This window comes from Amphibalanus amphitrite, unplaced genomic scaffold (assembly GCF_019059575.1).
Source record: "Amphibalanus amphitrite isolate SeventyFive unplaced genomic scaffold, NRLGWU_Aamphi_draft 000591F_arrow, whole genome shotgun sequence".
Taxonomy (NCBI): Eukaryota; Metazoa; Arthropoda; class Thecostraca; order Balanomorpha; family Balanidae; genus Amphibalanus; species Amphibalanus amphitrite.
This window is the reverse complement of record NW_024882085.1, coordinates 123770-151729: the sequence shown is the minus strand read 5'-3', so window position 1 is coordinate 151729 and position 27960 is coordinate 123770. Positions and strand designations below refer to the sequence as shown.

At 51.6% G+C, this 27960-nt stretch overlaps 1 protein-coding gene across 1 annotated transcript; it reads left to right on the top strand.

Annotated features, from left to right (window-relative positions):
• The first annotated feature begins 65 nt into the window (after window positions 1-65).
• LOC122394423 (bromodomain-containing protein 1-like) lies at window positions 66-27956 on the top strand. The gene is made up of 23 exons (XM_043391291.1): window positions 66-81; window positions 3162-3344; window positions 3735-3928; window positions 4455-4711; window positions 5058-5235; window positions 5497-5817; window positions 5937-6063; window positions 7168-7307; window positions 7633-7784; window positions 8239-8422; window positions 8567-8685; window positions 8897-9017; window positions 10216-10404; window positions 10633-10765; window positions 11026-11161; window positions 11475-11623; window positions 11950-12087; window positions 12426-12739; window positions 12968-13051; window positions 20570-20702; window positions 21191-21387; window positions 26580-26722; window positions 27052-27956. Exons 2-23 carry the CDS (start codon window positions 3170-3172, stop codon window positions 27272-27274), a joined length of 3807 nt encoding a protein of 1268 aa, XP_043247226.1. The 5' UTR covers window positions 66-81; window positions 3162-3169; the 3' UTR covers window positions 27275-27956.
• Window positions 27957-27960: the final 4 nt, after the last annotated feature.

The window sequence follows — 27960 nt, the reverse complement described above, 5'->3', positions numbered from 1 at the left end:
CTTTGAATAATATAATTTTAAATTTGAATAGAAGTATGATCAAGATCGTGACATTAATCGGGTGAACTGAAGCTGCATAAGGTTAAATAGAATATTCATGGTTCTTTTTCCTTGATTTCAAAACGAAAATGCTCTTTCCCAAATGTGAACACAAAAAACCATAACAGCAACCAACCAATTCAAATTCCAAACCGTCCTGCGGTCTATGAGTGTTGTGTTGTTGTGTAACAGCAAAACGTAATTAATTAATTAATTTCTGGTGATTTTCTTTGTAATAATAGCAATAATTACTGGTAAAATAACCAGTAAGTATTGAAAAGTCCCATGTAGGGTATCGTAAGGTGGGGCTATTTGAGACAATATTTAAAATTGTTATAAAATAAAAACCATTTGAAATTTATGCTTAATTTTTGCTCAGGCGATTTACTGCTCGATTCTACACCTTCCTGAGCAAAAATATCATAAAAATCAAACGCTCTTCATTTTATAGCGATTTTAAATGCCGTAAAACGGAGTGTTAAGGGACAGTTTTGAGGTGTTTTGTTATATATCTCAAGAAGGGTTGGAGATAGATACATCAAATTGTCAGCATTTTATGTGGAATTTGGGGCTTTACATGCCTGCCACATTAAAAATTTTAAGATTTATACCTGCATATTATTTTTTATTATTTTTCATCACTGTCCCTTAGCACCCCAATGTGGGGTGTTAAGGGACACCTATATTATTCCAAGAAATGGTCATCAAATGCCCACAGTTGGGGTGTGGAAGGGCACACAATTTATTTATTGAAATGTTTTGCATATTTTGTCACAAAACAAGTCAGGTTCATTCACCACTAATGACCTTTTTAGCCAATTACGTGTAATGCAGTTTACGCTTCTGGAAAATGTGCTAATTATAAGGCAAACAGAACCAAAAAGTAACCTTCTGTCATCAATAAAAACCCATGTTGAAGCTAGTCACTTGTCATTATGTTGCCCTCTTTGTTTTAGCCTTTTTATGATTACATCACATTTACTTACATCAGTCTCCATTGACCCATCATTGTAAAAGAGAGTGTGGAGATTTTTTTTTTCTTGATGGTCATGATTTTTTTTTTTTTACTAATCTACAAAATAGTCCGCCGCCCATGAACAGACGACCAGGAGTGTCCACCCACGGTCCCGCACGACCACAGAACCATACGTTAACACCAAAAACAAAAATATGCAAGTCGTGACACTCCCTGCTAAGAAAAGGAAAATAACAAAAAAAGAAGCGAAAAAAATGTTTTGTTATATAACTTAAGATGTCTTAGAGATAATAGCATGAACTTGTCAGCATTTTATGTGGAATTTGGTGTTTTCCATGCCCACTGAAATAAAACTTAATGAAATTATATCTATATATTATTTTTCATTTTTTATTCCCTGTCCTTTAGCACCCCACATCCACCCCAAAATATGCATGTATCCGGAAAAAAGGAAGAGGATGATGAATGAATGGGTGGATTTGCACAAATTTTTCAGGAAACATGTGCAATACATGTGACAATACACCTATGCCTTCATTTTCCCTGTACACCCACTAGTTTATGTGGTACACACAGAGTTTTGGAGATGTTTCAATTTTGTGAAAATGTAGCATGATTTTCAAATCCATTTTTGAACCAAATCACTTGCATGAAGAACCATACCATTTTGTCCTATGGTCAAGAACAAAACAGTGTCAACTGCCACACTGAAGTTTTTATTGAACCTTCTCAAATTAGGAAGTTAATATGACTCAAAGTTTTTCCCATGCAACTGTCCCTTATCACCCCACTGTCCCTTAACACCCCATTTTACGGTACTGTCAAATAGCCCCACTGTCTCAAATAGCCCCACTTTACGGTACCTAGGTAGGAACTTCACACACGATGGATATACCAGACTTTTCAAGTATCTTCTCGATATTTCTGCAATATCTAATGAGATAATGATATCTATTGTGATCTTTTTAGTTAGTGATTGAGTGCTGCCTATGTGCTTACTCAGCAATTCTGCTCAATCTGCTGTCTGTCTACAATAGTCCTTGCCTCCTATGGTAGGTAGGTATCATTTCACATTTGATTTAAAATCAGAGGATATTGTTTTTGGTCAGTTTTTTATCTCAAAAGACCTTCTTTTTCGTTGTTGAAAATAAAGGAAATATTTCAAATATGAAAGTTTTGTTTTCTCATAAATCAGACAAGATGTGAAATTAATCGGTACCTTTCTATTGACTACTTGTTAGTGGTTAGGCGTAGGTACATAGTTAAACTCAAGTGACATGATTATGTGCTATGAAGTACTTCATACTTGTCCAAAAATTTGCCAAGCATATTTCTAATCCTGGCTTTCACTTAATCAATGATCAAGGGAAAGGTCATGAAAAATATAAATTGACAAATATGTAATTTCAAGAGCTTTTTGTACCATGCTGTAGCACCAGTAAAGTAATCTTGGTACTACCAATCATTTATCTTTGATCAACATTTGCAGCTGGAGAGGATTTTGAGGATCTTATGGCCTATGGGGGATTTTGTGAACTCCTGGCATGGAGTGATTAGGGTTCCTTGAACACTTCACACCCCCTATCCTCATTCCATTTTATAAGCAATTGGCACCTGCCTGTATAATCCATTTCTTGGTCAATGTACTAGTCTCAACTACTACAAAACCTACCAAGTAATAATTACCTACAAATCTATAAAACTTTATTCACTTATGTTGACATTTTCAGAACTGTATGTTACCTACAGGCTACAAATAAAACATTGCTGATTCTTTTACTAACTTTAGGATAAAATTTCAGAGCAAGTAAGGTAGGGACAGCAGTGGAGAACTGTGTATTGTGGCATCATTTATTTACCTTAAGTCTTTTTCTTTTGTTCAAATTTTATCACAAAAATGTTTGAAGGTTGGTGACTGGATAAGATTTGGCTGGGCCCAATGAAAAGGCCACTCTCCACTGAACTAAGGTGCTGCCATTTTCAGCAAGTCACCTTTTTGCATCCTGGCTCACTCCTCAAAAGCCACCCACTCATTGCCAAGTTTTGATAAAAATCACGACATGTTACCACTGTTCTGTTTTGTTGCAACAATTCCTTCAATATCATTTGGTTTGCTTAATGCCTATGTTATATGCCTGCATTTCAGACTAAATCATGCCACTAGACTTTGATGTAGAGACATTTCTTCACAACCTCAAGGCAACCAAGCCGCCATATGAGTGTCCGGTGGAGAGCTGTGGCAAGGTGTACAAGAGTTTCTCTGGAATCCAGGTGCATCTGGAGAACTATGACCACAGCATCCCCACCCCAGTGTCTCAGTCCAAGTCAGGTGAGTGACATGTCAGATGATGGAGGGACAGGGGAGAGGCTGGTCTGAGATGGCATTAACTATCATCCATATAGTGTGATCATACCCACATTTGTTCTTCATTGAGTTCGAGTTTTCATATTTGCAGTCTATTTTCTGCAGAGACTAGTGAGTTCAGGAAGTGCATGTTATGTCAATAAGGCTGGCAAATGTATTTACTTTGAAGACAGCTGAACTGTTCTGATACATACATTTATCCATCTACCTGTCATATCTCTTGGTCCCTTCATGTCTCTGCTCATCACATGACCGTAGCATTTCTATTGTCTGTGTTCTGCTGACTGCTAAGCCTATATACTAGCCTGGGTGTCTGCTGGAAACCACCCCCCACCTAACCCCTCTGCCCCACAGCGCGTAAGAAGGGAAAGGCGCGGCGCGGCGGCCAGGCGGCCGACCGGTCCCCCTCCCCGGCGCCCGTGCTGCCCGTGAAGGCGCAGCGCGAGCCCCGGATCAGCTATGTGGACGCCACCAAGATGCTCGAGTACGAAACCGACGGCGGCCTCCTGACCTTCAGCATCTACGACAACCTCACCATCATGTCCAAGGTGAGGGTGGGGACCGACCGGGAGGAACAGCGCGATCTGTTCCGTAGTGGCGGACTGTTTTTGCAAGCCTTGGAGGATAATGCTGACAGCTGCCGACTCGGTTTTTCACGAAGCACGGTTGTCCGCACAAATTACTTGGAATGTCACTAGACAAGAGCTGTAAGACCGCTCATGTACCGAACGACGTCTTTTTCGAGACTGCTTCTCAGTAACAAGTTACATGGAAGTACAGTAGATCTACAAAATAAGTCCCCTCCGTATGCGGGCAGGCGGCGCCTGAGTAGCGCTCAGGCGCTTACTGCCCACTGGTGACCCGCATACGGCGGGGACTTTTTTGTAGACCTACTGTACAGTGGTAGGTATGCATTCTGTCAGTTTGTCTACAATAACGTAACGAACACATTAGCTGCCATTCTTTCTTCATTCGACCGTTTGTTTGTCTTTGTTCCCCGATGTCACCCACCTCTCACCCAGCAGCCCCTCGCCACCCCACTGTCTGCTCACGGCTGCGCTGTCTGTCTCACAGACCGAGTACGAGGCTCTGGTGCCTCCTCCCCCGCCGGACCCGGTGGCCAGTCCTGAGCCCGGTCAGCCGGCGGCCGCCGCGGCCCGGCACGGCACGCCGCGGCCGCCGGGCCGCTCGGCCAGCGGGGAGGCAGCCACGCGCCACCCGAGCCAGTCCGGGGACGAGCGGCGGCACCGGGCGCTGCCCGAGGCGGCCTTCTCAGAGGACGACGACTACCAGCTGGACGACGCGCCGCCCATGCCGACCAACTACATACGGTCAGTGGCTGTACCACTAGCGTACTGTACCGTGGGCAATGTGTGAATTGTACCGTAGGTGCTGTGTGAGCGTACCAGCTGGACGACGTTAGGTTAGGTGTGAATGTTGTAGTGCGCAAAATAAAAAATACGTCATCATGTGGCAGCTGAGCAGTATTGGTCTGAAGAATTTGATGTGTTTGTCGGTAACGCGATTCGTTTTCTCATCCACTCAGAAACCTGTGTGCGCTTGGTTTGATAAAGTGTCACGTAGCACTTCATTCGACGCACATATGTATTCCGACACGCATTTTAGTTAACCCGTGTTTTGACCACCTGCCGTCCGTGTTCGTTTCTGCGCGCGCAGCTTCATCGAGAAGTCTCTGGACGAGCTGGACGAGGAGGTAGAGTACGACATGGACGAGGAAGACGTGGCGTGGCTGGACATCACCAACCAGCAGCGCGCCGAGCGCGCGCTGGCACCCGTCAAAGACGCCGACTTCGAGCTGCTCATGGACAGACTGGAGAAGGAGAGCTACTTCCAGGTACAGAAGTGGAAATAACTGTGCTGTGACCAAGGGCAAACATGAGGGGCAATTCCGGTTAAATATTAGCTAGTTTGTTGCAGTAACACCCAGTATTTACCATGTCAGGCATGATCATCCTTGTCAGTGCGATAGATCGGATAAAATTGTACCCCGTCCCCGCTGGCACAGACGATAGTGGCTGACCTCCCCTCCCCTCTCCCCTCGGCAGGCACAGATAGTGTCATCTGACCAGTGACCCCTCTCCCCATTCCCCGGCAGGCGCAGACGACGGTGGGTACGAACGTGGCGCCGATCGACGAGGAGGCCGTCTGCTGCATCTGCATGGACGGCGAGTGCGAGAACAGCAACGTGATCCTGTTCTGCGACATGTGCAACCTGCCCGTGCACCAGGAGTGCTACGGCGTGCCGTACATCCCCGAGGGCCCCTGGTGGTGCCGCCGCTGTCTCCAGTCGCCCTCCCGAGCCGTCGACTGCGTGCTCTGCCCCAACAAGGGCGGCGCGTTCAAGCAGACGGACGATAACCGGTGGGCGCACGTGGTGTGTGCTCTCTGGGTGCCCGAGGTGTGCTTCGCTAACACGGTGAGTCGCCGGCGGCCGGCGGACGGGCGGCCGTCTGAGCTGTGTGTTGGGTAATGGGTACTGTTCTCCTATTATTGACCGTTGACTGAGCTCTCACACTGCGCGGGTCCACTCGGCAGGTGTTTCTGGAGCCGATCGATAGTCTGGACCGCATCCCGCCGGCTCGCTGGAAATTATCCTGCTACATCTGCAAACAGAGGAACGTGGGCGCCTGCATACAGTGCCACAAGGATAAATGCTACACAGGTAGGTACTGGACTGTCGGTGACTTCTCAAGCCATGAAGCATGCTTTCATCTGTTGTTGAATTATTTGTATATTGCATTATGGCAAGTAGCTTCATTCTTGAAAGCTGGAAATAGTGGATTATTCTTGGATATGTCGGAGATGCATCATCCATCACTTTTGAAACTGGGATCCTGAATGAAATATGTTTGTCGCCACGTGTCCTAGTCTGGTATTTCACACGCCAACGACACTTATTTAGCCGGATGATAGACAAGGACTGTAGGAGAGCGATGGGTAGATAAGGATGGTGAGGAAGACGCCAGCCGCTGCCCGATTCCAGCCTCTCGATGGCGAGACCACTGTAATCGGACAGATCAACCGATACTCCGGCGCCTCGATGGCAAGGTTAGCCGGAGCCGACTGGTCGCACCCCTGTCTGAGCGGAGACCCCGCACCCGAGCCTCGATGGCAAGACCCGGGGAACGAGTTTAAGCTCAGTGACTCGATGGCGAGACACTGTGGCCGCCTCCCTCACACACCCCGGAAGAGGCCGTGTTATGAGTCCCGGATGGAAGGAAATGATCGGCTACTCGCACGCTGAGAAGACTCGCTGCTGTTCACTGTCCCGTCCCTTTTTCCACTGGTCCAGCTCCTCTCCACACCAGTTAAGATATTTCACTTGCTGTATTGTGCACCACCACCACACCACAGCCAGAGCACCACTTCCCACACAGCGAGCACTTCCCCGCCGAGCATCCAGAACGAACTCCCCTCGAGCCCCGTGCGCCGACCCGAGGTCACCTCGCCGGCGCCCCGAGGGCAGGAGCCCACACAGCCAATCACGGGGCCGCTTACAATGAGCCAGCTCAGTGCCGGCATAGCCCCGAGCGCCACGTGGTCGGCCGGCCGCCGCATGGCCCGCTCGGTGGTCCCGGGCGGCCCGGCCTGCAGCCGCCGGTGCTAACAATGTTTTAAATGTATATTTGATGGCTGTATCTTCGATGTACGCAGACGACGTCATATTCTCATTTTCTTTACACATTTATCACTTGCTCCCGTTAGCTGAGCGTGCCAACTCGTTCCCCTCCCCCCACCACTAACCTCTTCTCGCTCCCCTCCGCAGCATTTCACGTGACGTGCGCACAGCAGGCGGGTATGCATATGAAGGTGGACGCCATCCGCGAGACGAGCAGCACGGGTACCTCGTTCATAGTGCGGAAGGCGGCCTACTGCGACATACACACGCCCATCGACTCGGACGCGGTGAGCTGATGGGTAGACGGCGGGATTGCATGATCGAAAGGCGGTAAAACGTTGAATTCTTTTCTAGCTGGTATGCGATGCTTAGCGAGTATTCTGTTATGTCTTAGGGGACAATTGGTGCTCCATAATTTTGCAATATTTTATCAACCGCGTCAAATTGAAAGGATGTTGCCAAAACTGGATTTGTTGTTCTTTTGTCATTCAACAACACGTACTCAGTTGGTGATGTCAACAGCTGGGTCCGGGGTCCGCGCCTGTGCCAGTCACGTGCTCCACTAACAATATGTAATGTTTTGACCGTTGCCTCTGTACTCTGACCTTGCAGAAGCCGCAGCTGGACGAGGCGCCGATGGACTCGGCTCGGAAGGCGCAGGCCAAGGCCGAGTCCCGACAGAAGATGAGGAAGGCGCGCAAGATCCTGGCCGAGCGTCGGTCGGCGCTGCCAGTGGTGTCCGTGCCCACCATACCGCCCGAGAGGTCAGTCAGGTTTATAGCGTGCTGTCGGTTTTCCCCAAATAAGGAAGTTATTGCTGGCGCTTCTTGGCCTCTCATTGGTCTAACGAATAGACCACTTTAATTCGACCAATGAGGAGCCAAGAAGTAGCAGCATGCTCGCAGCCTGCTGATAAATAAACGGGTGGCGAACAGAGCTCAGAGGTCAGTCTGCGCAGGGGTCGGCGGTCGGGTGACGGGTCGGTGGTCGGGTCAAGGATTGCTGGTTAGGTCAGTGTTCGGTGATAGTTGTCGACTGGCGAGAAGAGGCTGAGTTACGACGAAGGATAGATTGAACGAGCCTATTTAAAACACCGCACACAAAATATAAGTCTGTGCCCGGACTTAGCCCAGTTTGTTATCGAGATGGGCCTCTCAAAATTTGTGCCCCACCATTACCCAGTGTACTGGACCGCTCCCTCTCCCCCGTACATTCCAGAGTGCAGCACCTGGCCTCTCTGATCGAGTGCCCCCGCAAGAACCACTTCATCCAGCGTCTGTTGGCCTACTGGACGCTGAAGCGCTACTCGCGGTACGGCGTGCCTCTGCTCCGACGACTGCAGGTGTCGGCCAAACAGGCCCGGCGCGCAGACTCCGGCGGACGTGACCCGCTCCAGGACAAGGTGGGGAAAAGAGGGAAAAGAGGCTCTGGGCTGGGCCGTGGGCTGAAATGTGCCGGCTTCATTCGCCAAGTTTTCTAGTTTGGGTGTATTGGAGGATGTTACAAGAATATCTATTGACTGAGTTTGTGTGGTGTTTTTCCTCAGAACGAGATTCGTGAGCAGATCAAGTACTGGCAGCGGCTGAGACAGGATCTGGAGAAGGTCCGCCTGCTCTGCGAGCTCATCAGAAAACGGGAGAAAACCAAACGAGAACTCATCAAAGTGTGAGTATACTGGAACAGCTGCTTCATTATTTTGTTATAGATTGGAATATTGACACATTCCGAACCCCACACATTTATGTCTGTTGTGTCTTGGTCTTGATCTTGGGCTGAGGCGCACGGCCTCGAGTGCTCTGATTTCCGGGAGTTTCTGCGTTGTACCACTGAGTGCGCCCTCTGACACCGTACGCCCGATCCGTGCCTGTCCCTGCAGCTCGGAGCGGGAGCGCCGTCTGCGTCTGGCACCGCTGCAGTTCTTCCTCGAGGGAGTGGTGGAGCAGATCAGCGCCCGAGACCAGGGCGGCATCTTCGCCGAGCCGGTCGACACAGATGAGGTAGGGGCGCCTTAGAGAATGTTGGGGGGGGGGGAGGGTAAGGCATCAGGGAGGTAAGAGACCCAATCTGACACGGGATGGGCGATGAACAACGGGGCATGATCATGCAGATACGTCTTGATTCTATTTCTGAAATGTAAGTGAACTGCCGCAAGCACAACGATGGAGAGGGGGAGGTACTGTAGGCTGGGCAGCTTGGTAGTAATTATTGGTGAGGGATCCATGATAAAAGTAAGCCAGCTTTGGGTAGGTATTAACGGCAAAACAATTACATCGATGTTAGACGCCAATATATTCGTTTTAGCGTGACGCATGAAATGCAGCAACACGTCAGTATCACTGACGAGCGTCATAAATATATCGAGCGTCAGTATCACTGACGCTCTCCCCGTAGCATATTGGGAGCTGCTGGACCTTGTTCATTCACGTAGTTAGAGGTTGTTTGTCACACTATAAGTTTTTTCGGTCAACCTAGAGAAATGATACGGATTGAACAATGAATATTACGCAAACAAAATATGACGCTTTCAATATTATTGAATGCGTTCATTTTCGCAGTCCGGACAAGCGAGAAAAATGGTATAGAACATTTATTGTACTGTTGTTCTTGGTGTTTTTGATACGTTTCTCTAGCGTTTTGCTAAATTTGAGATAACTAGATGTTGTGAGCTAGAAAGCTTGTTTGCTCTGAGTCACGTCTCGGCTTGCGTGCAGTCATGGAAGAGTTCATGTCTGCTTCCATGTGAAATACAAGCAACTGGAACGTTAGTCACATTCAGTTGCTCAGTCTATTTACCCTTCATTTTTATCGTCGCTTCCGTGGGTTTTACTTTCTCCTAATTTGGGTAACAATGGATTTAAAAGCCTTGCTTCTTATGTCTTGTCTGTCCTCAGGTATATTCTGATAAATATAATCACTAATCAGACAGCCAAGACCTTTCTGGATTATTTCACACCAATCACTCCGAAGTTTTCTCTTTTCATCGTTCCAAAGATGGCAGTGGCTGGCGCTAGTGGCCGATTTAATAAGCACACTTGTCGGTTCAAAGGAGCTTGTCTTCTTTTTTCCTATGGTCAGATATTTTGTATCGATAAAGAAGCCGTATATAAAGTATCTATTGTTAACATCGTCGGCTCGTGTCCACGTACACCAGTCGGTGTAACCCGTCCCCCCCTCCCCCCCTGCCTCTACCATCAGGTGACCGACTACCTGTCGGTGATCTCGGAGCCGATGGACCTCTCCACCATGGCGCGCAAGGTGCGACAGCACGAGTACAGCTCGCTGCCGCAGCTGGTGGCCGACTTTGACCTGATGATCCAGAACTGCCTCACCTACAACGGACCGGCCACGCTCTTCTACAAGGCCGGCGTCAAACTGAGAGACGCAGTGAGTGGGCGATGGCGGGGCGGGGGTATATTACAGTGTGTTGATAAGGCTGTGTGTGTGAGTGTGAGTGAAGGCAGCAGTGAGTGATGATTGTGGTTTGCTTTTCTGGTCTCCGGTTAATTTGACGTAGGTGTTATCACGTGTTCACTGACTTTAAACCAGATGCTGTGTGTTTTGCTCAGTGTGGGACGGTGCTGGTGTCTAACCACTGTTGCTCGTCTCCCACAGGGCGGCGCGGTGCTGCGGAAGGCGGCCCGCGAGATGGAGCAGATCGGCTTTGACTCGGAGACGGGTCTGCTGTTGACTGAGCGGCCGCCGCAGCACGACGAGACGCTCACTGACGAGGACGTCCTCGAACAGGGTGAGGAAGACAGCGGCACGAGCGGTCTGTGTCTGCTGTGGGTGAGCTCGATATCACACTGAACGGCGGCTCACGGAGCCCCATATCTCTCATGATAATGCAACTGTTTCCGTAAGAGTTTGACGGCGCTCGAATATTGCAAACGCGTTGTTACCATCATTCCCTCCGTTTTAGTGAACCAACGTCTGTCCTGTGGCTTACCATCTCCGCTTCCATTGGACCAGTTTCTGTCCATTATCGCTTTGTTTCTCCGTTTCCAGTGGACCAGTTTCTGTCGAGCTCGTACCGTGAGACGATGAATGACGAGGAGCAGATGGACGCTCTGCTGCGGCACCTGGACCGGGTGACCGAGCTCAGACACGGCGGATCGCGCGTCAAGTGGACCAAGGCGCTACGGTGAGAGGGGGCGCAGGTCAACGACAGGCTACAGAGTGTGATACTCGGGTCAGTCTGATGGGTACAGGCTGCAGACTATATGGTGCTCTGGAACTCAGATGGGGGAGTGGGGTTAGAGAGGGAACTAAATAGGATACCCCAGTGACTGGTGGGGTGGGTGGAAACCTTACTGCGATAGCGCTGCACATGATATGTATTTCAAATAAAGTGCAGTAGCATTCTATATGCCACTGATTTCTTGGCCTCATTGTGTTTGAAGTGTCACTTGTATTGATGGAGACGACCTGACGCCCACGCCGCACCGTCTCCCCAGTGTGGAGATCTCCAAGCTGCGCCGGAAGAAGGCGCTGGCGCTGACGGGCGCCACGCCGGGCCGCCGTCCGGCGCCGGCCACCCCGGCCACGCCGTCCCAGCCGGGAGGCCACAAACGGAGGCGGGGTCACTCGGGGTCGTCAGGCTCAGGTGGGTACTGCAGGGACCGGTACTGGTACTGTCCGATGCAGACGTGGGTACTGCAGGGCTGGGACTCGTACCGCCTGGTGCAGCTGTTGTGGGTACTACAGGAATGGTACTGATTGGTACACGGACAGGTCGGTACAGTCCTGTCCTTAGCACAGAGGTCATGACTAAGGATTGTGGGTACAGTCAGGCTGGTTTCGCTAGTATTTCTCAGTTTGGATCAGTCAATTATGACTGGAATGCTGAGTGTGCATTCAGCGGGTTTATAATAGCGCAACAGCCTGTCCACCCAGTGATTCCCGTCCGTCTCTGTATGACTGCCGTTCCAGACGACGACTCGTCGGACGGTACGGAGGAGCCGGCGGAGACGGCCTCTGGACGCTCCAGAGACCCGTCTCCCCACGAGACAGAGCCGCAGAAGTCCCCTCCGGCGCCGCAGAAAAAACGGGCCCGTACCGCCGCCACCGGTCAGTTAGAAGTTAGGACAGGCGAGCGGTGACTAGGGAGGAGTGACAGTCCGCGGCTCGGGAGCAACCTCGGAGACAAATGTTACGGCAGCTTCTTGTCTTAGTACGCATTGGCCGTTGACTGCTTCTTGATTATCACAAATATGATTACTGATGGGTCAAGTAATTTTAGGCCTTAGCCTTTTTTCACTATAACGACCGTAAGCAGAGGGTGCAATCTGCGGCGCTGGCCGGGCAATATGTGACCGCCTGAGCTCGCTGGCATTTCTGTCCTCAGCCCTAGGTGAGGCACCTGTGACCGCGTATCTGTCAATGACGATCGACGTCTTTGTCCACAGAGGAGGGCTCGCCGGCCGACCCAAAGTCCGCCGCCGGCCGCCGGACCGTGCCGGGGAAGCGGGGCCGGCCCAGTGGGCGCCGCCCGCAGGCCAGGGGCGCCTCTACCGGCGGTGGCGGCGGCTCCTCGGGCGGCGAGAGTCGGGACGGCACCGAAGGCGGCGGGGAGGGCTCTGAGGCGCGGCCTGCGTCCCCCTCGGGCGGACGGCGACAGGGCGGGGGCGGCCGGCCGGCCGTCGGCGGCGCCGCCTCCAGTCCCGCCGGCGTCAACCGGCGGACGGCCGTGCTGTTCACCAAGAAGGCCGCCGGGATGAAGGTGGGCGAGACTGCAAGCTGTGTGTTTAACAGGCCGAGGGAGAGGAAGTTATTAGTGCTTTAGGAGCAGCAGGGAGGGAGCAGTAATAAACTGTGCTGAGTTGTGAGGGAGCAGGCCGGCTGACCGTACCAACTGTTACTACAGCTGTTGATCTGTGATGGGTGGTTAGTAGCAGCTCCTTAGAGCTGATGTCTTTGTCGCCTCTGATCATCGTGTTTGTGTTTTCAGGGGAGTCCGTCGCCGCAGAAGAAGGACGGCAGGAGGAAGTCGCGGTCCGGTCCGAGCCAGGCCGCCGCCGACGACCAGGAATCGGTACGACATATGGCACACACATTGTTATATATGATATAACAAGCTGAATATGTTTGGGGAGCTGAATCTCTCAGCGGTGTGGTGACCTCCTTGTGACCCTTTTTATTTTTCTTTCAGTGTGGCACAAGCATGTGACGCAATCGCATGATACGGACGTGTGTTGCCTGGCCTGATTGCATGTACCTAATGCCTGCTGCTTATCTGCCAGCAATTATTCACCACCACCGTCAGAGGCAAATACTTCTGGTGCGTAATTCTCGTTCGTTCTGTTTCTATCAGTGTTGGTGTCGTTGCAACAGTTCATGGCATCGTAATCTGGCCCTGCTTCTGTTTATGCGCAAACTTTCATCATTTGTCTCTATCACTGCGTGTACATTGTCTTGCGCTGTTGACCCGTGCATGTCGCCGTGGTTGGCCTAACTAACGGGATGTTGCATGTGTGTGCTTGTTGCTGTTTCAGAAACCGCTAGCAGCGCCATTCATATTCCTTTTCCACGTCTCCATTTTCAACCCTTGATTGTTCAATTTCCATTCCACCCACATCCGACGCAATACAGCGAACAAATGGCAAGAGCGCGTTTACGAAGTTTGACTTTGACTGAATAATGAACGGTGAGCGGTGGTGACAGTTTCAGAAGTATTTATTGCAGTTTTGAAAATGGATCCAGAACAGTTGGAAATGAAGAGTGAAGCACAACTGAAGTCACTGAAGAACAGTCGAGCAAGGAAGCTAAGCACCTTGACCAGAACAAGAAGACGATCGTTCATTATCATCGAAGCCAAGGGTAGTCGAACTCAGCTGGGAGAACTGCTCAAGGATCTTGATGTTGCATTGGATGCTGTGCAGGAGGTGCATGACCAGTATACCGCCTTGTTGAGCACAGCTGAAGAAGTGGAAGCAGCTGAGCTGTACATCAAAGATGTGGAGAGGCAGCATTCAGAAGCTGTTGAACGGATTCGTGAGCACCTTGAAGCCAGAAAGGATGAGGCCCCATCAACGGCATCAAGCAAGTCCGCAATCTCAGGAAAGTCTGGAAGTTCTGTGAGTCCAGAGGAAACTAAAGCCAGGGAAGCAGAAATCCAGAGGCGCTTGAGGGAACTGGAGTTGAAGAAAACCCAAGAGCGTCTTCAGCTAGAAGCACAAGAACAAGACCTAGCCAGAAGAAGAAAGCTGATGGAAGCAACAGATGCTCATGAAATGGCGAAACTGGAAGCAAGCCTGCAAAGAGCAGCATTGGATGACCTACAATGGGAACGGCGGGACGATTTCGTTGAAGGCCCGTGCTCTGAAGAGAAGACCGCTCCCCAGGTAAATGAAGAGTGTGCTCTGAAAGAGGATGGTCAGCCCAGAGGAGCACATCAACAGTGTGCAGTATTCAGCAAGAGCATCCCTAAGGTGAAGCTTCCACAGTTCAACGGAAATCCCCTGGAATGGTCGCAGTGGTTTGGCCTTTTCCAAGCTCTGGTAGACTCTCAACCGAATCTGTCAAACACAGAAAAGATGGTACACCTGCAAGCGGCAGTCACGGGTTTGGCACAGAAGACGATTGCAGGGTTCTTGTACAATCCTGAGCTTTATCAAGAAGCTTTGGCTGTGTTAAAGGAAAGATTCGGAAGAGAAAGGGATGTGGTTCGAGCTCACTTGAACGCAATGTTCAGTGCACCTCGTATAAATCAGTTCAGTGCTCCAGCCTTGGAAGACTTCTATGCCACTGTCAACTGCACTGTTACAGTGCTGCAGAGTCTACACTATGAAGGAGATCTGCACAGCCACGAGAACTTGCAGAGGGTTGTCGAGAAGCTCCCATCTGATCTCCGTCGTGAGTGGAGCAAGTTCGAAGTGGAGCATGCTCGTGACACTCCTTCTCTGGCTACCTTCTCTACTTGGCTGGGTGGACAGGTAAGGATAGCGCTGAACTGCGCGTCTTCTTGTACTACGTTTGAGCGACGCCCCAGTGCAAAGCGGACCGCTCTGCTGACAACCAGCGAGAGACAAGATGTGTGCAGTTGTTGCGGAGAAACACATCATCTGGTGGAGTGTCAGACATTCCTCAGTTGGTGTGTCGACACAAGAGCTCAGTTCGTGGCACGCCAGAGATTGTGCTTTGTGTGCCTGGAGCCGGGCCACCGGATTCGAAACTGCAGGTACGCAAGACCATGCGGAAGGAATGGATGCGTCATGAGACACCACGAACTATTGCATGGAAGTAAGCGAGTGGTGGGACCAGCGTCGTATTCAAACGTGCTTCCATCTGACAGAACAGAGACCTCTCAGTCCCAGCAAGAGTTTCGGGTGGACACGTCAACGAAGCGCACAGTCACGTCCACTTCCTTTCCTCGGCCAGATGACAGCGTGACGTTGTTGCAGATAGTTCCGGTGCGTATACACGGAGAAGCCAGTGACTTCCAGGATGTCTTCGCCCTGCTTGATCCCGGTTCGCAGACGTCACTTTGCACCGCTGATGTATTGTCGTCTCTTAAGATAACAGGTGCCCGAAGCAACCTTTGTCTTCAAAATGTCGAAGGGACTGGCGTCCCACATAGTTCTCAGAGAGTGAGGTTGATGGTCAGTCCAGGTTGTGACGCCAACTGTGAGTCGACGATAGAGGTTCCTGAAGCATTTTCAGTTCCGATGATCAACGTGAACCCGCCACACATCACCGCAGAGCAGAAGGCCTCATGGAAGCACGTCTCTGACCTGAACTTACCTGACTACAAGAACGTAGAGATCAAGCTGCTCCTTGGAGCCAACGTGTTAGAAGCAATCCTCCAGGAAGAAGCTCGCGTTGGTGCTCCTGGACAACCAGTGGCCGTCAAAACGGCGTTCGGCTGGACTCTGACGGGGACAATCAGAGGCCTGGTCCCCGGGAGGCACCGTGACGTGATGTTCATCCGGAAGAGTGCAGTGGATCCGGAGCTGTCAGCGGCAGTTGAAGAATGGTGGACGACAGAGTCTTTTGGAGTGAAGGTAAATCAGCAGTCGGCCAAGTCACGTGAAGACGAAAGAGCAGAGAAAATCATGGAGGAGACGACGAAGTTGGTCGACGGAAGATACGAAACAGGACTCATCTGGAGAACAGAAGGCGTACAGCTTCCAGACAATCGCGCTATGGCCGTTCAACGGTTGGAGGGTCTGGAGAGAGCACTCCTGCGCCAACCTGTGAAAGCAACTCAGTATCAAGACATCATCCAGAGCTATCTAGATCTAGGTTTTGCTCGGAAGCTCACCAATGAAGAGTTGGTGCAGTATCATCCGCGCAGATGGTTCTTACCACACCATCCCGTTAGCAACCCTAACAAACCTGGCAAGCTAAGACTTGTTTTCGATGCTGCCGCAAGCTGTCGAGGAACTTCACTGAACTCGGAGCTGCTTTCTGGACCAGACATGCTCTTGAGCCTTCCAGGTGTGCTTCTGAGGTTTCGTGAGGAACGTGTCGCACTGGTGGGTGACATTGAACAAATGTATCACCAAGTCCGCGTGATCACTGAGGACCAGGCGTCCCTGAGCTTCCTGTGGAGGGAAATGCAACAAGAGAAGCCACCAGATACCTACACCATGCTTGTGACAATTTTCGGAGCAAAATGTAGCCCGGCGTCAGCTAACTATGTTCTACGTAGGACAGCTGTGGAACATGCGACGGGCACCGATGTCTGTAACAGAGCGCTGGATGCTGTTCATCGAAACTTTTACATGGATGACTTCTTGAAGAGTGAAAAGTCCGTGGAAGCTGCTAAGGCCATGCGGCGAGAAGTAACCGATCTAGTCTCAAAGGGTGGTTTTCGGTTGACGAAATGGAGAAGCAGCTCTGAAGAAGTCCTGCTGGACATTCCCGAAGAGGAGCGTGCCCACGGAGGTACTCTGAGGAAAACGGAGAGTGTCCTGGGATGTCCCTGGAATCCCACTGCTGATTCTCTGGGAGTACGTGCAATCAATGCAGGATCTGTCCTTTCTAAACGTGGAGTCTTGCGAGCTGTAGCTCGGCTGTTCGATCCGCTGGGACTGGCAGCCCCGTTCACTCTCCGAGCAAAGCTGCTGGTGCAGAAATTGTGGTCGAACGGCTATGGATGGGACGATGAACTGAAGGACAACGAACTGAAAGCTTGGATGGACTGGGTCGCTGAGCTCAGCCAGTTGGAGGACCTGGTTGTTCCACGATGGTTGGGAGGGAGTGGTCAAGACAGTGATCAGCGTCTGGAACTGCACGTGTTCAGCGACGCGTCTGAGTCAGCCTTCGGCACCGTTGCTTATCTGAGGGTGTCGAATGGTGGGGAGTTCAATGTGACGTTGGTGGCAGCCAAGACCCGAGTGGCACCTTTGAGGCAGATATCCATTGTGAGGTTAGAGCTTCAGGGGGCAGTGATGGCATCGCGATTAGCAGCGTCTCTTCGTGAAGAGCTCACCTACGACCTGACCAGAGTGGTTTTCTGGACAGACAGTAGAGTTGTGCTGCGGTACCTGAGCAACGAAAGTCGCAGATTTCATACTTTCGTCGCCAATCGCGTGGCAGAAATTCGGGAAACGTCCAAGGTTGAGCAGTGGTACCACGTACCTGGGGAGCAAAACCCGGCAGACGCGTGTTCTCGGGGTCTCACAGTCCCAGAACTGGTCACAGATGCAAGGTGGATGTGTGGACCAGAGTACCTGAAGTACGACGAAGACCATTGGCCATGCCAAAGCGTACCAGAACCAGTGAGTTCAACTGATCCGGAAGTACGTATCTGTGGCACGACGAGCACCGAGAAGCAGTCCGAGGCGGTCCTCCCGGATCCATCAAGATTTTCATCCTGGCTAAAGCTGAAGCGAGTTGTAGCATGGATGAAGAGATTCGTGCGAAATTTCGCCGCACGAGCTCGGCCGGCGTGTTATGAGGGATCAGCTGGACCTCTTTCAGCGACCGAACTAAGCGAAGCCGAGACAGTTATTCTGCGGGATCTGCAGCGACGTCACTTCGAGAGCGAGGTTCGCGCACTGCAATCTGGAGAGACCGTCAAATCCACCTCACTGCAACATGTAACACCATTCCTGGACAGCGATGGTGTACTCCGCGTCGGTGGACGTCTAGACAGGGCACCGCTGACATTCGCAAGCAAGCACCCAGCGATCCTCCCTGCTGACGAACAAGTTTCTCGCCTGGTCATCGCAGATGCACATCGGCGGGTGTTCCACTCAGGTTTGGAGCGAACGTTGACTGAGTTACGCTCGCAGTTCTGGCTGTGCCGAGGGAGATCCCTGGTGAAGAAGGTCATCTACGGCTGCCTCGTCTGCAAACGGAGGCGCTGCAGCCCTCAAGTGCCGATGATGGCAGATCTTCCAAGTGCTCGGTTCAACGACGAGCGTGCGTTCAGCTCAGTAGGAGTTGATTACTTTGGGCCAATGATGGTTAAGCGTGCTCGCTCAACAGAGAAGCGCTACGGAGTTCTCTTCACGTGTCTGGCTACGAGAGCTATACATCTTGAGTTGGCACAGAGCCTGGACACTGATGGCTTTCTGCTGGCTCTGCGGCGTTTTCTTGCACGAAGAGGGAGGCCAAGATCATTGTTCTCTGACAACGGCAGCAATTTCGTCGGAGCAGAACGTCAGCTGAGAGAATCCCTCATGGAGTGGGAGCAGACAAAAATAGTTGATATGTGTAGCCAGCGAGACATTCAATGGCACTTCATACCTCCAGGAGCACCTCACATGGGCGGCGCGTGGGAACGCCTTGTGGGAAGCGTGAAAAGAGCGCTAAAGATCGTGGTGGGAGAGACCGTTCTGACTGATGAGGTGCTGCACACTCTACTGACAGAAGTCGAGTCAATGCTCAATGGGCGTCCTCTGACGTACGTCAGTTCAGATGGAAGAGATCTGGAGCCTCTTACGCCCAACCATCTGTTACTTGGATGTGCTAACGCCAACATGTCCCCAGGAAGGTTCCAAAGCAAGGAAGTAAACAGCAGGAGGCGTTGGAGACAAACACAAACCCTTGCTGATCAATTTTGGAAGAGGTGGCGGTGTGAATATCTTCCCTCTCTACTTCCTCGAGTGAAGTGGTTGAGAGAACGAAGAAACCTGAAGGTGGGAGATGTTGTGTTGATGATCGAAGAAAGCGCTCCACGAGGATTCTGGCCCCTGGCGAGAATCACTGAAGTCTTCCCGGGAAGTGACGGCCGGGTACGTTCTGTTGAAGTGAAGACAGGTTCAGGTGCTGTCTACCGGCGGCCGGCGGCAAAAATATGCCTCTTAGAAGAGTCATCCGACTGAAAACCAAGGTGTCCTTATCCCAGCAATGCCCGCCGCTCCTGACCATCCATCTGCCTCTTACCTTGAAAGCGGTGGATGAGCAGACGACGGACGACGGTGGCGACGTCCCGAGGATGCAGCTGGACCGCAACGGCGGACCTGTGACCGAGCTCCGGGAGAAGATGATGAACGGCGTGCCGGATCCAGGATCACGGCTGGCGCCGCTATGCTGATCGCCGCACGGTGCGCGGTGGCCGGACAGTATGAGCGTGTTTCTGTGGGTGAGCCGTTGGTGATGAGAGCCGGAGAGGGTGTCACCATTCGTGGAGTGAGTGGTGAACCCGCCGATCATGCTCGTTAGGGCTAAGGCTCTCCATCGGTGCAGCTGTGGTGTTGAGACTGAGCGACACATCAGCGTGATGTGTTCAAGACAGTGCCATTGCATATGTGGCCTGTGCGCTGGCTGAGAAGTTGAGCGAGCGGACGATATATACTAGAGATGTGAAAGTGTGATGCGCGGTGGAGTGTTGCTTTAGTTTGCGTGGCGCCGACGGAGTAGTGTGCGCTGCCTCGCACACGGTGGGGAGGATGTGGTGACCTCCTTGTGACCCTTTTTATTTTTCTTTCAGTGTGGCACAAGCATGTGACGCAATCGCATGATACGGACGTGTGTTGCCTGGCCTGATTGCATGTACCTAATGCCTGCTGCTTATCTGCCAGCAATTATTCACCACCACCGTCAGAGGCAAATACTTCTGGTGCGTAATTCTCGTTCGTTCTGTTTCTATCAGTGTTGGTGTCGTTGCAACAGTTCATGGCATCGTAATCTGGCCCTGCTTCTGTTTATGCGCAAACTTTCATCATTTGTCTCTATCACTGCGTGTACATTGTCTTGCGCTGTTGACCCGTGCATGTCGCCGTGGTTGGCCTAACTAACGGGATGTTGCATGTGTGTGCTTGTTGCTGTTTCAGAAACCGCTAGCAGCGCCATTCATATTCCTTTTCCACGTCTCCATTTTCAACCCTTGATTGTTCAATTTCCATTCCACCCACATCCGACGCAATACAGCGAACAAATGGCAAGAGCGCGTTTACGAAGTTTGACTTTGACTGAATAATGAACGGTGAGCGGTGGTGACAAGCGGTGTCCCGTCATGTTGTTTTGGGTGATGTGGTCGCTCAGTGGTTGTATTTGCACGGCCTTTGCAGTTGTATGTGTATTGTGTATCTCATGTTTGTAACGTAGTTCGCCGCGCTGATCATTTTCTGTTCATCACCCGCCCTCTCTCGCTCCGCAGGCTGGCCGCTCGAAGCCGTCGTCGTCGGGCGGCGGTCCGTCTCTGGCCAGTCGCGGGTCGGAGGAGCGGGACAGCGGGGACGACTTCCAGCCGCGCCACCGGGCCAGCTTCACTCAGTACCGACAGGGCAGAGGTGCGGTACGAGCCGCCGGCCGACCGTGCCGACGTGGCGGAGAGGGGGAGAGAGAGGTTGCCATTGGGGGTATACGGGGACTCGGTCGTAGGGACCGGCTGAGAGTTGCCACGCATGTAACGGTGTGAATTTCTGCTAATAAGTATTTACCTTAAGTATTTGCCTTAAGTAAAGGTCATTAGATACCCTTTCGAGTAATAAGACCCTTTACTCAAGAGGCGCCTCCTCCTCTTCTGATGAAGACGAGTTGGCTGCCATGCTTGTTGTCGCCATAAAATGACGACCACTGTTGTTAGTGACAGTAGCTACTGTTGTGTAATTAATAATCTCCGCTTTAGTTGAAATCTGTCCGACAATAGTGCCGTTTATATTTCCCTGAAACCACTAGGTCATTTCCCATATTTTCCCCACCGTTGTTATCCCTGACCCCTCGCCCTCCCCGCCTCTCCTTACCATCACCCTGACGCGACCCCTTGTTGCTCTGCCAGACGTGGCCCCCGGCTCTGACGAGGACACGGCCAGCGAGCCGGACGAGCTGCCGCCGCCCGGCCTGGAGACTGGATCAGAGGACTCCGAACTGGACTCTGAGCTCGAGGACGCCGACATCAGCAGCTCCGAGATCCCGCTGGAGCCGCTCGACATCGTCTGGGCCAAGTGCCGCGGCTTCCCCTGGTACCCGGCGCTGGTGAGTACTGGGTAGTCGGCCCGTCCCCTGGTATCCGGCACTGGTGAGAAGTCGGTCCGTCCCCTGGTACCCGGCAGTGGTGAGTACTGAGTAGTGAGTAGTGGGTCCGTCCCCTAGAACCCGGCACTGGTGAGTCGAGCACGGAGAACCGGAAGCATAATGACCTCGCTATCGATGCTCCCTTAAACCCAGCGAACAAACAAACAGCGCGGAGGACCGGGATGTATGACGTGCGTGGGGAGACGTGGTGACGTGGCGATAGGAGTTGGTCACGTTTGATGAAACGTGAAGGCTTTTCTTTTCCACGCTACATTACTGCCGTACAAAGGAAGAAAGCCGTAAGCGCCACTTTTACCGAAAATGAGTTATTGGTATCATTGGAATCGTCATGTTATTCTGCATCTAACCATATACATTACACAGATATTAAATGATTTTATACCAAGTTATACAAGAATAAAATATTTCAAAATAACCTTATGTCACATAAAGCATTTTATAATACTGGCAAATAAACGTATCTTTGACAAAAAAACGTATGATCAACGAAAAATCGGCTAAAACTCGGAGTAACCATGGATAAAAGACGCAAGTGCTCAGTTACGTTTATTTGCCACCATACATTGTCAACATGGTACAACGGAAAATAAACTTACAGATGGATATACGTTTATTTGCCTTGGTAGAAACCGAAAAAATGCACTTACGTTTATCTTCCATTCTGGAAAGGATTGTCCGACAATTTCGGCCAGCCGTATGTGGGCGTATACGTTTATTTTCCTGGTCACCCTGCCGAATTTCTAATGGCAAAAAGACGTACGATGGACTTACGGTTTTTATCCATTGTCAGTATACCCGTCCCCAAGCAAAATGGCAAGCTCGATGGACATACGTTTATTTGCCATAGCACCTGGAGGTTCCTGGAGGCCGGTGCCGGTGCTGGCCCCCGCGGCCGAGGCACCGTCCGTGCCGGGGCTGGCCCCTGTGGCAGGACCGCCGCCCGTGCCGGTGCTGGTCCCTGTGTCAGGACCGCCGCCCGTGCCGGTGCTGGCCCACACGGACGAGGCACCGTCCGTGCCGGGGCTGGCCCCTGTGACAGGACCGCCGCCCGTGCCGGTGCTGGCCCCCGCGGCCGAGGCGCCGCCCGTGCCGGGGCTGGATCCCGTGTCAGGACCGCCGCCCGTGCCGGGGCTGGCCCCTGTGACAGGACCGCCGCCCGTGTCGGTGCTGGCCCCCGCGGCCGAGGAGCCGCTCGTGCCGGGGCTGGCCCCTGTGTCAGGACCGCCGCCCGTGCCGGTGCTGGTCCCCGCGGCCGAGGCGCCGCCCGTGCCGGGGCTGGAGCCGGTGCTGGCCCCCACGGCCGAGGCGCCGTCCGTGCCGGTGACTGCGGTGCTGCCGGCGTTGGCGGTAACACTTCCCACTGGCATTGACGGTAGCGGAGACCACGCGGGAATGGGCTCCATCCAGGGAGCAGAGACAAGCATGGACACATCCTGGGGCATCGTCTTGGATGATTCAGCGGTGGAACTGGACGATATCAATATGCTGTGCGCCATTGGCTCCAGCATGGACATGGACGCAGGTGAAACGTCCATCACTGGCGATGCAACGAACGGGGACTATGAACCTGAGCGATATTCCCAGAACGATGCCGGAGCTAGCAGTGCACCAGTACCGACCACACCAGACGACCAGACGCACACACCTGACGACCCGGCGCACACATCCCCGAGGAGACCTCGGACAATGGAACAACAGATACATGCATATGCTGCGAAACATGCTGTATTATCCCCGCCGCCTGCGTGCGCTGATGGACGCTGTCCCAACGGTTGTGCCGAAAAGGTCAGTGAAACTGACAGGCGCAGGATAAACAAAGAGGTAAACAACATGCCAACTGAGGTAAGAAGAGAGTGGATCTGTGCCCACGTGATGGAACTAGATGTAAAGCGCTGCCGGAAGCGTAAGGCAGAAGAGGGTGGTGACACTGGAGGCTCTAGGCGGAAGAGGACGAGGGAATGGTATCTCCCGTCAGACCGGAGGAAAATCAAGGTGTGCAAGGGATATTTCCTTACCTCACTGGGGATGAAACCTACCAACGACACGCCGGTGCGGAATGCGCTGGAAAGGGAAGACATGACGGCGGTTGCACCCAAGGACAGACGAGGTGACAGCGCAGCAGCCAACAAGTGTGACCGCGAGGCCATAAAGGAGCATATCATGTCCTTCGAGCCCGCAGTGCCGCATTATAGATACCTCCATGCGCCGAACAGAAGGTATCTTCCGCCCGAACTGTCTGTATGCAAGATGTACAGGGACTTTAAAGCCAGTCGTGAGAGTGCATGTTCTTTTGAAACGTACCGGAAGGTCCTCAAGGACCTCAACATCGGCTTTACGCACCTGTCCGGGGAGGAATGTGAGACCTGCAAGCTTGAAGCTGCACGCGGTACACAAAGGAGAGTGCAGCGAGACGGAAGGCGACGGCGGATGCGAGGTCTGCACAAGACACAGAGGTCACATGGCACAGGCTCGACGAGCAAGACAGGAATATCGCTATGATGCCGAACGCGACTGGGACGACAACGAGCTGGTGCTGAGTGCGGATATGATGAAAGTTTGCATGCTTCCAATCCTGCCGCACAAGACCTGTCTCTTCACCAGACGCATCGTGGCGTACAACGAGACATTCAGCTTGATCCAGTCTACTGACAAGAGGAGGAGCAGGGCAAACAAGGAGAGAGGCCTGGCGGTGCTTTGGCACGAGGGGGTCTCAGAGCGAAAGGCGGGTGACGTAGCAAGCTCCTATCTGGCCCTCATCAAGGCCAACCGAGACACGAAGCAGTTCACCATCTTCTGCGACAACTGCTCTTCGCAAAATAAGTGCTGGGTGGTGCTGTCAGTTCTCCTGCATGCTGTGCAGTCAAGTGACCTGGCTGTTCAGCAAATCACGCTGAAATCTCACCACCGGACATACGGCGATGTCAGCAGACGCCGATCATCAAGTCATAAACAAAAGCATAAAGCGAAAGAAGTCAATCGAGGATTTCAATGACTTCGTTGAGACTGTCGCAAGCACGGGCCTGCGGGTGAAGAACATGAGCGGCACAGACTTCGTCGAGGCGGAGAACGTGTTCAGTGAGGCGAAGATTCGCTTACTCCAGGGCATAGAGGCACGCCCGTATCTCCGAGACTTCCAGGTGGTGCAAGTGAGGAAAGGGTCAGGACTGCTCTACACAAAGAGCAGCTTCGACCAGAGTGACTGGAAGACGTACAACCTGCTCAAAGCCAAAGTCAGCATCGACCGTCCCCTGAAGATGCGGGAGAAGGAGCGGTGTGTCAACAAGCAGAAGATCGACCAGCTGTGCGACAACCTGCTCAGCTTGATCAGCAGCCACAAGCGGTCCTTCTGGGTGACTCTGAAGGAAAACGCCAAGACGAGTGTGCGGGATCTGATTGGCTAGGCAGACGAGAAAGCAATACACAGGCTTGCAGACTCGCAACGCATCGAGGACCACACAAATGATTCAGTTAGTCGCGAAGGACTTGTCGAGTCCGTTTTTCTATTATCCCGCATTCGATTGCGGTACACGAGTTTCAGTTGTTCGCGGGTGAATTGTTAGGCCCGTTGTTGTTACCCCGCATTCGATTGCGGCACACAACATTCAGTGGGTCGCGGATGGATTTTTAAATCAATTTTATTGTTACCCTGTATTTGACTGTTCTCTGCCAGTGAGTACTCAGTCTGGCTGTTCTGTGCAATGACAGCCGTCACTGTGACTGTCACTGTCACTGTGACAGCTCTGACTGTGCAGTGTTTAATACACATATTGTTATATTCAATATCACCCAAAGTTCACAGCACCCTGTTGTTTTACAGCTGTGCCTGAATACACGCCATTGTGTGATTTTCAATACATCTTCATTCATTCATTCATTCATTTCTTTCACTTCCGGTGGAGCATACGTCTTTTTTATGGTCGTTTTGGCGAAGCGTGGACAATATCGACAAAGGGCAGAAAATCGGACAGTGGACTTACGTTTCTGATATAGTCAGTAAGATTGCAATAGCCAGGAAGCACCCAAAATAGAAAACGTATGTTGTTAGATACGGTTTTATGCGCGTAGATTATTATAGTTCGTTTTTCTTAAGTTTGCCCCTCACTGTAAACGTCTCTTTGAACACAGCACGAGAATTGCTAGCTGAATTACTGAGAAAACTGGTTAGCGCACATTGTATTGTAGATATGAATAATATTTTCAAAAATAAGTTTTGAACACCGACGATTTGACGTTATGTTAAGCGCCGTGCAATTTATTTATTAGTTCAGACATAATTCCTGAGGAATCGTCTATCCCTGTGGGCCTGTAGGTATTGGCAAGTACGATTTACGAGTCTGTGAAATAGTAAATAAATTTGATGAAATTGATCGTCTGTGAAATCTTGTCAAATCAGTGTGCGCCAACCAGTTTTCTCAGTAATTCAGCTAGCAATTCTCGTGCTATGTTCAAAAAGACGTTTACAGTGAGGGGCAAACTTAAGAAAAACGAACTATAGTCATGGTGACCAAGGCAAGAAAACGTATAGGAACCGTATCCGCCACCTTCCGTGTCGGCTGTGACTTACGTTTTTTTGCCTCGACATTTTTCTCGAGATTGGGTTAATACGCAAAGGCAATTAAACTTTTTCGAATTATCTCGATAGGTTTATATTTTTAAAAATAAAATCATATACCAATGTCATGCCCGTTCAAAGGCGGTTATTTTGATACCCAATTTACACAAAAGAATGCAGCAAGTTTTCATGTGTTGCGCAAAACACGAAAAAATGCTCTCCTGTAAAATTTGTTCAATGGCGCTTACGGTTTTCTTCCTTTGCACGGCAGATTAGCGTTTACTTAGTTGTTGTGTAATGCGCACGATCGCTTCACTCTACGTCAGCGTCAAAGAAATAGCGCTACGGGGTGAACACGGATATGTTGCAAATTGACGGCGAGTCCTGTAATGAGTTGAGTGCACATTGCACTTGCAATGTGCACAAGGATGTTGTTGCAAGGCTGGTAGTGTAATGAACCGTCAATTTAGAGAAAACCGTCTATCGTAATGAGCCTTAAGTCTAGCGAAGACTTTCAATTAATGTACCATCTGTGTATAACCGTCACCCAACTTAACCCTTCTCTCCCTGTCTTACACAGATAATCGACCCGAAGATGCCTCGGACGGGCTACTTCCACAACCTGGTGCCGATCCCGGTGCCGCCCGAGGACGTGCTGGCTCTGGCGGCCAACCACACCAGTCCCATGTACCTGGTGCTCTTCTTCGACGCCAAGCGCACCTGGTGAGTCTGGGAAGGGACTGGGGGTGGGTCCAGGCCGACGTGGGGTTCGGTCCGGGAGTGTGGGAGCGTCGAAGTTTGGTCGCATTGTGTGTAGTTTGTGTGCGCAACTATGGTAGTTTTCGATGTGCGTGATGCCGTCGTGAAAAGTGGCGTTTGTAAAAAAGGAAAACACGCCATTTACAGTTAACATTTGATCAATGGTTTGATGCACGTCTTCGAGCAGGCCAGAAAGACCCGACTCGCGGTCTTTGTGTCTCTGCGTTATCAAGTTTGTCCTTAGTTATCAATCCCTTTTTCTGACCCTGCCCCGGTTCTCTCCCCGTTCTCAGGCAGTGGCTGCCGCGCACCAAGCTGGAGCCACTCGGTGTCGACCCGGCCCTGGACAAGGCCAAGCTGGTCGAGTCGCGTAAGGCCAACGACAGGAAAGCAGTCAAGACGGCCTACGAGAAGGCGATCCTTCACCAGTGCCGTGTCACCGGCAAGAGCGCCAAATTCAGCCTGGAGGACAAGGACAAGTCGGCCGTGGACGTCTACTACAAGAATATGACCTGAGCGCGGTCAGTCCGGCTACCGGCGGACGGGGAGGAACGGGGACGGGAGAGAGATTCCCTCCGAGTGAGATAGCGGGGGAATGGGGGAACGGGAGAGGCACTTCATCCCAGTCACCAGTGAGATTGTGTGTACAAAGATGGCACCGTATACGTTCCCGAAGTGATGGCCAGAAGGTAGCTGAAGTATTTTGCTCGAACACGTAAATCATGACTACGCGTTTTGCACCTACACTTCCCTAGATGAGGTAGGTAAGACGGTAGTTGATTACGCCCAGCACTGTGTATCCCGGGTAGTCCCGTTCGGGGGGGGGGGGAAGGGTGCCGAGTTCTGCCGGCGACTCCGCCCCGTACCGTCCGACTCTCACCGGCAGGTGAGGCGGCGAGGGCCGGGAGTCGGGCCCCAGTGGTGTCCCGATAGTCGGCCTCGCGGTTGGCGGGGACGCTAGATGTGTGAGCTCATGTAGCATGGGCGGCATTTATGGCACCATACGCGTGGTCTCATCATGTGTTAAATCACCCAGACTGTGATGTGTGGCGGCGCTGTTAGCATTTCATCGTTTTCATCGCATTCAGTTCCCATAAGCACCATACGAGAGCGTAGGACGATTATGTGTCATAATCAGGAGGGTGCTATTTTATGTGCGCCGATAAAACATTTTCCGTAAATATACAGAGAAGTCTGACATC

Coding starts and splice junctions, on each gene's coding strand:
- LOC122394423 (XM_043391291.1), top strand. CDS start 3,170: ATGCCACTAGACTTTGATGTAGAGACATTTCTTCACAACCTCAAGGCA. Junction 3,929..4,454: donor ACCTCACCATCATGTCCAAG/GTGAGGGTGGGG, acceptor TCTGTCTCACAG/ACCGAGTACGAGGCTCTGGT. Junction 12,740..12,967: donor AGAAGGCCGCCGGGATGAAG/GTGGGCGAGACT, acceptor TTGTGTTTTCAG/GGGAGTCCGTCGCCGCAGAA.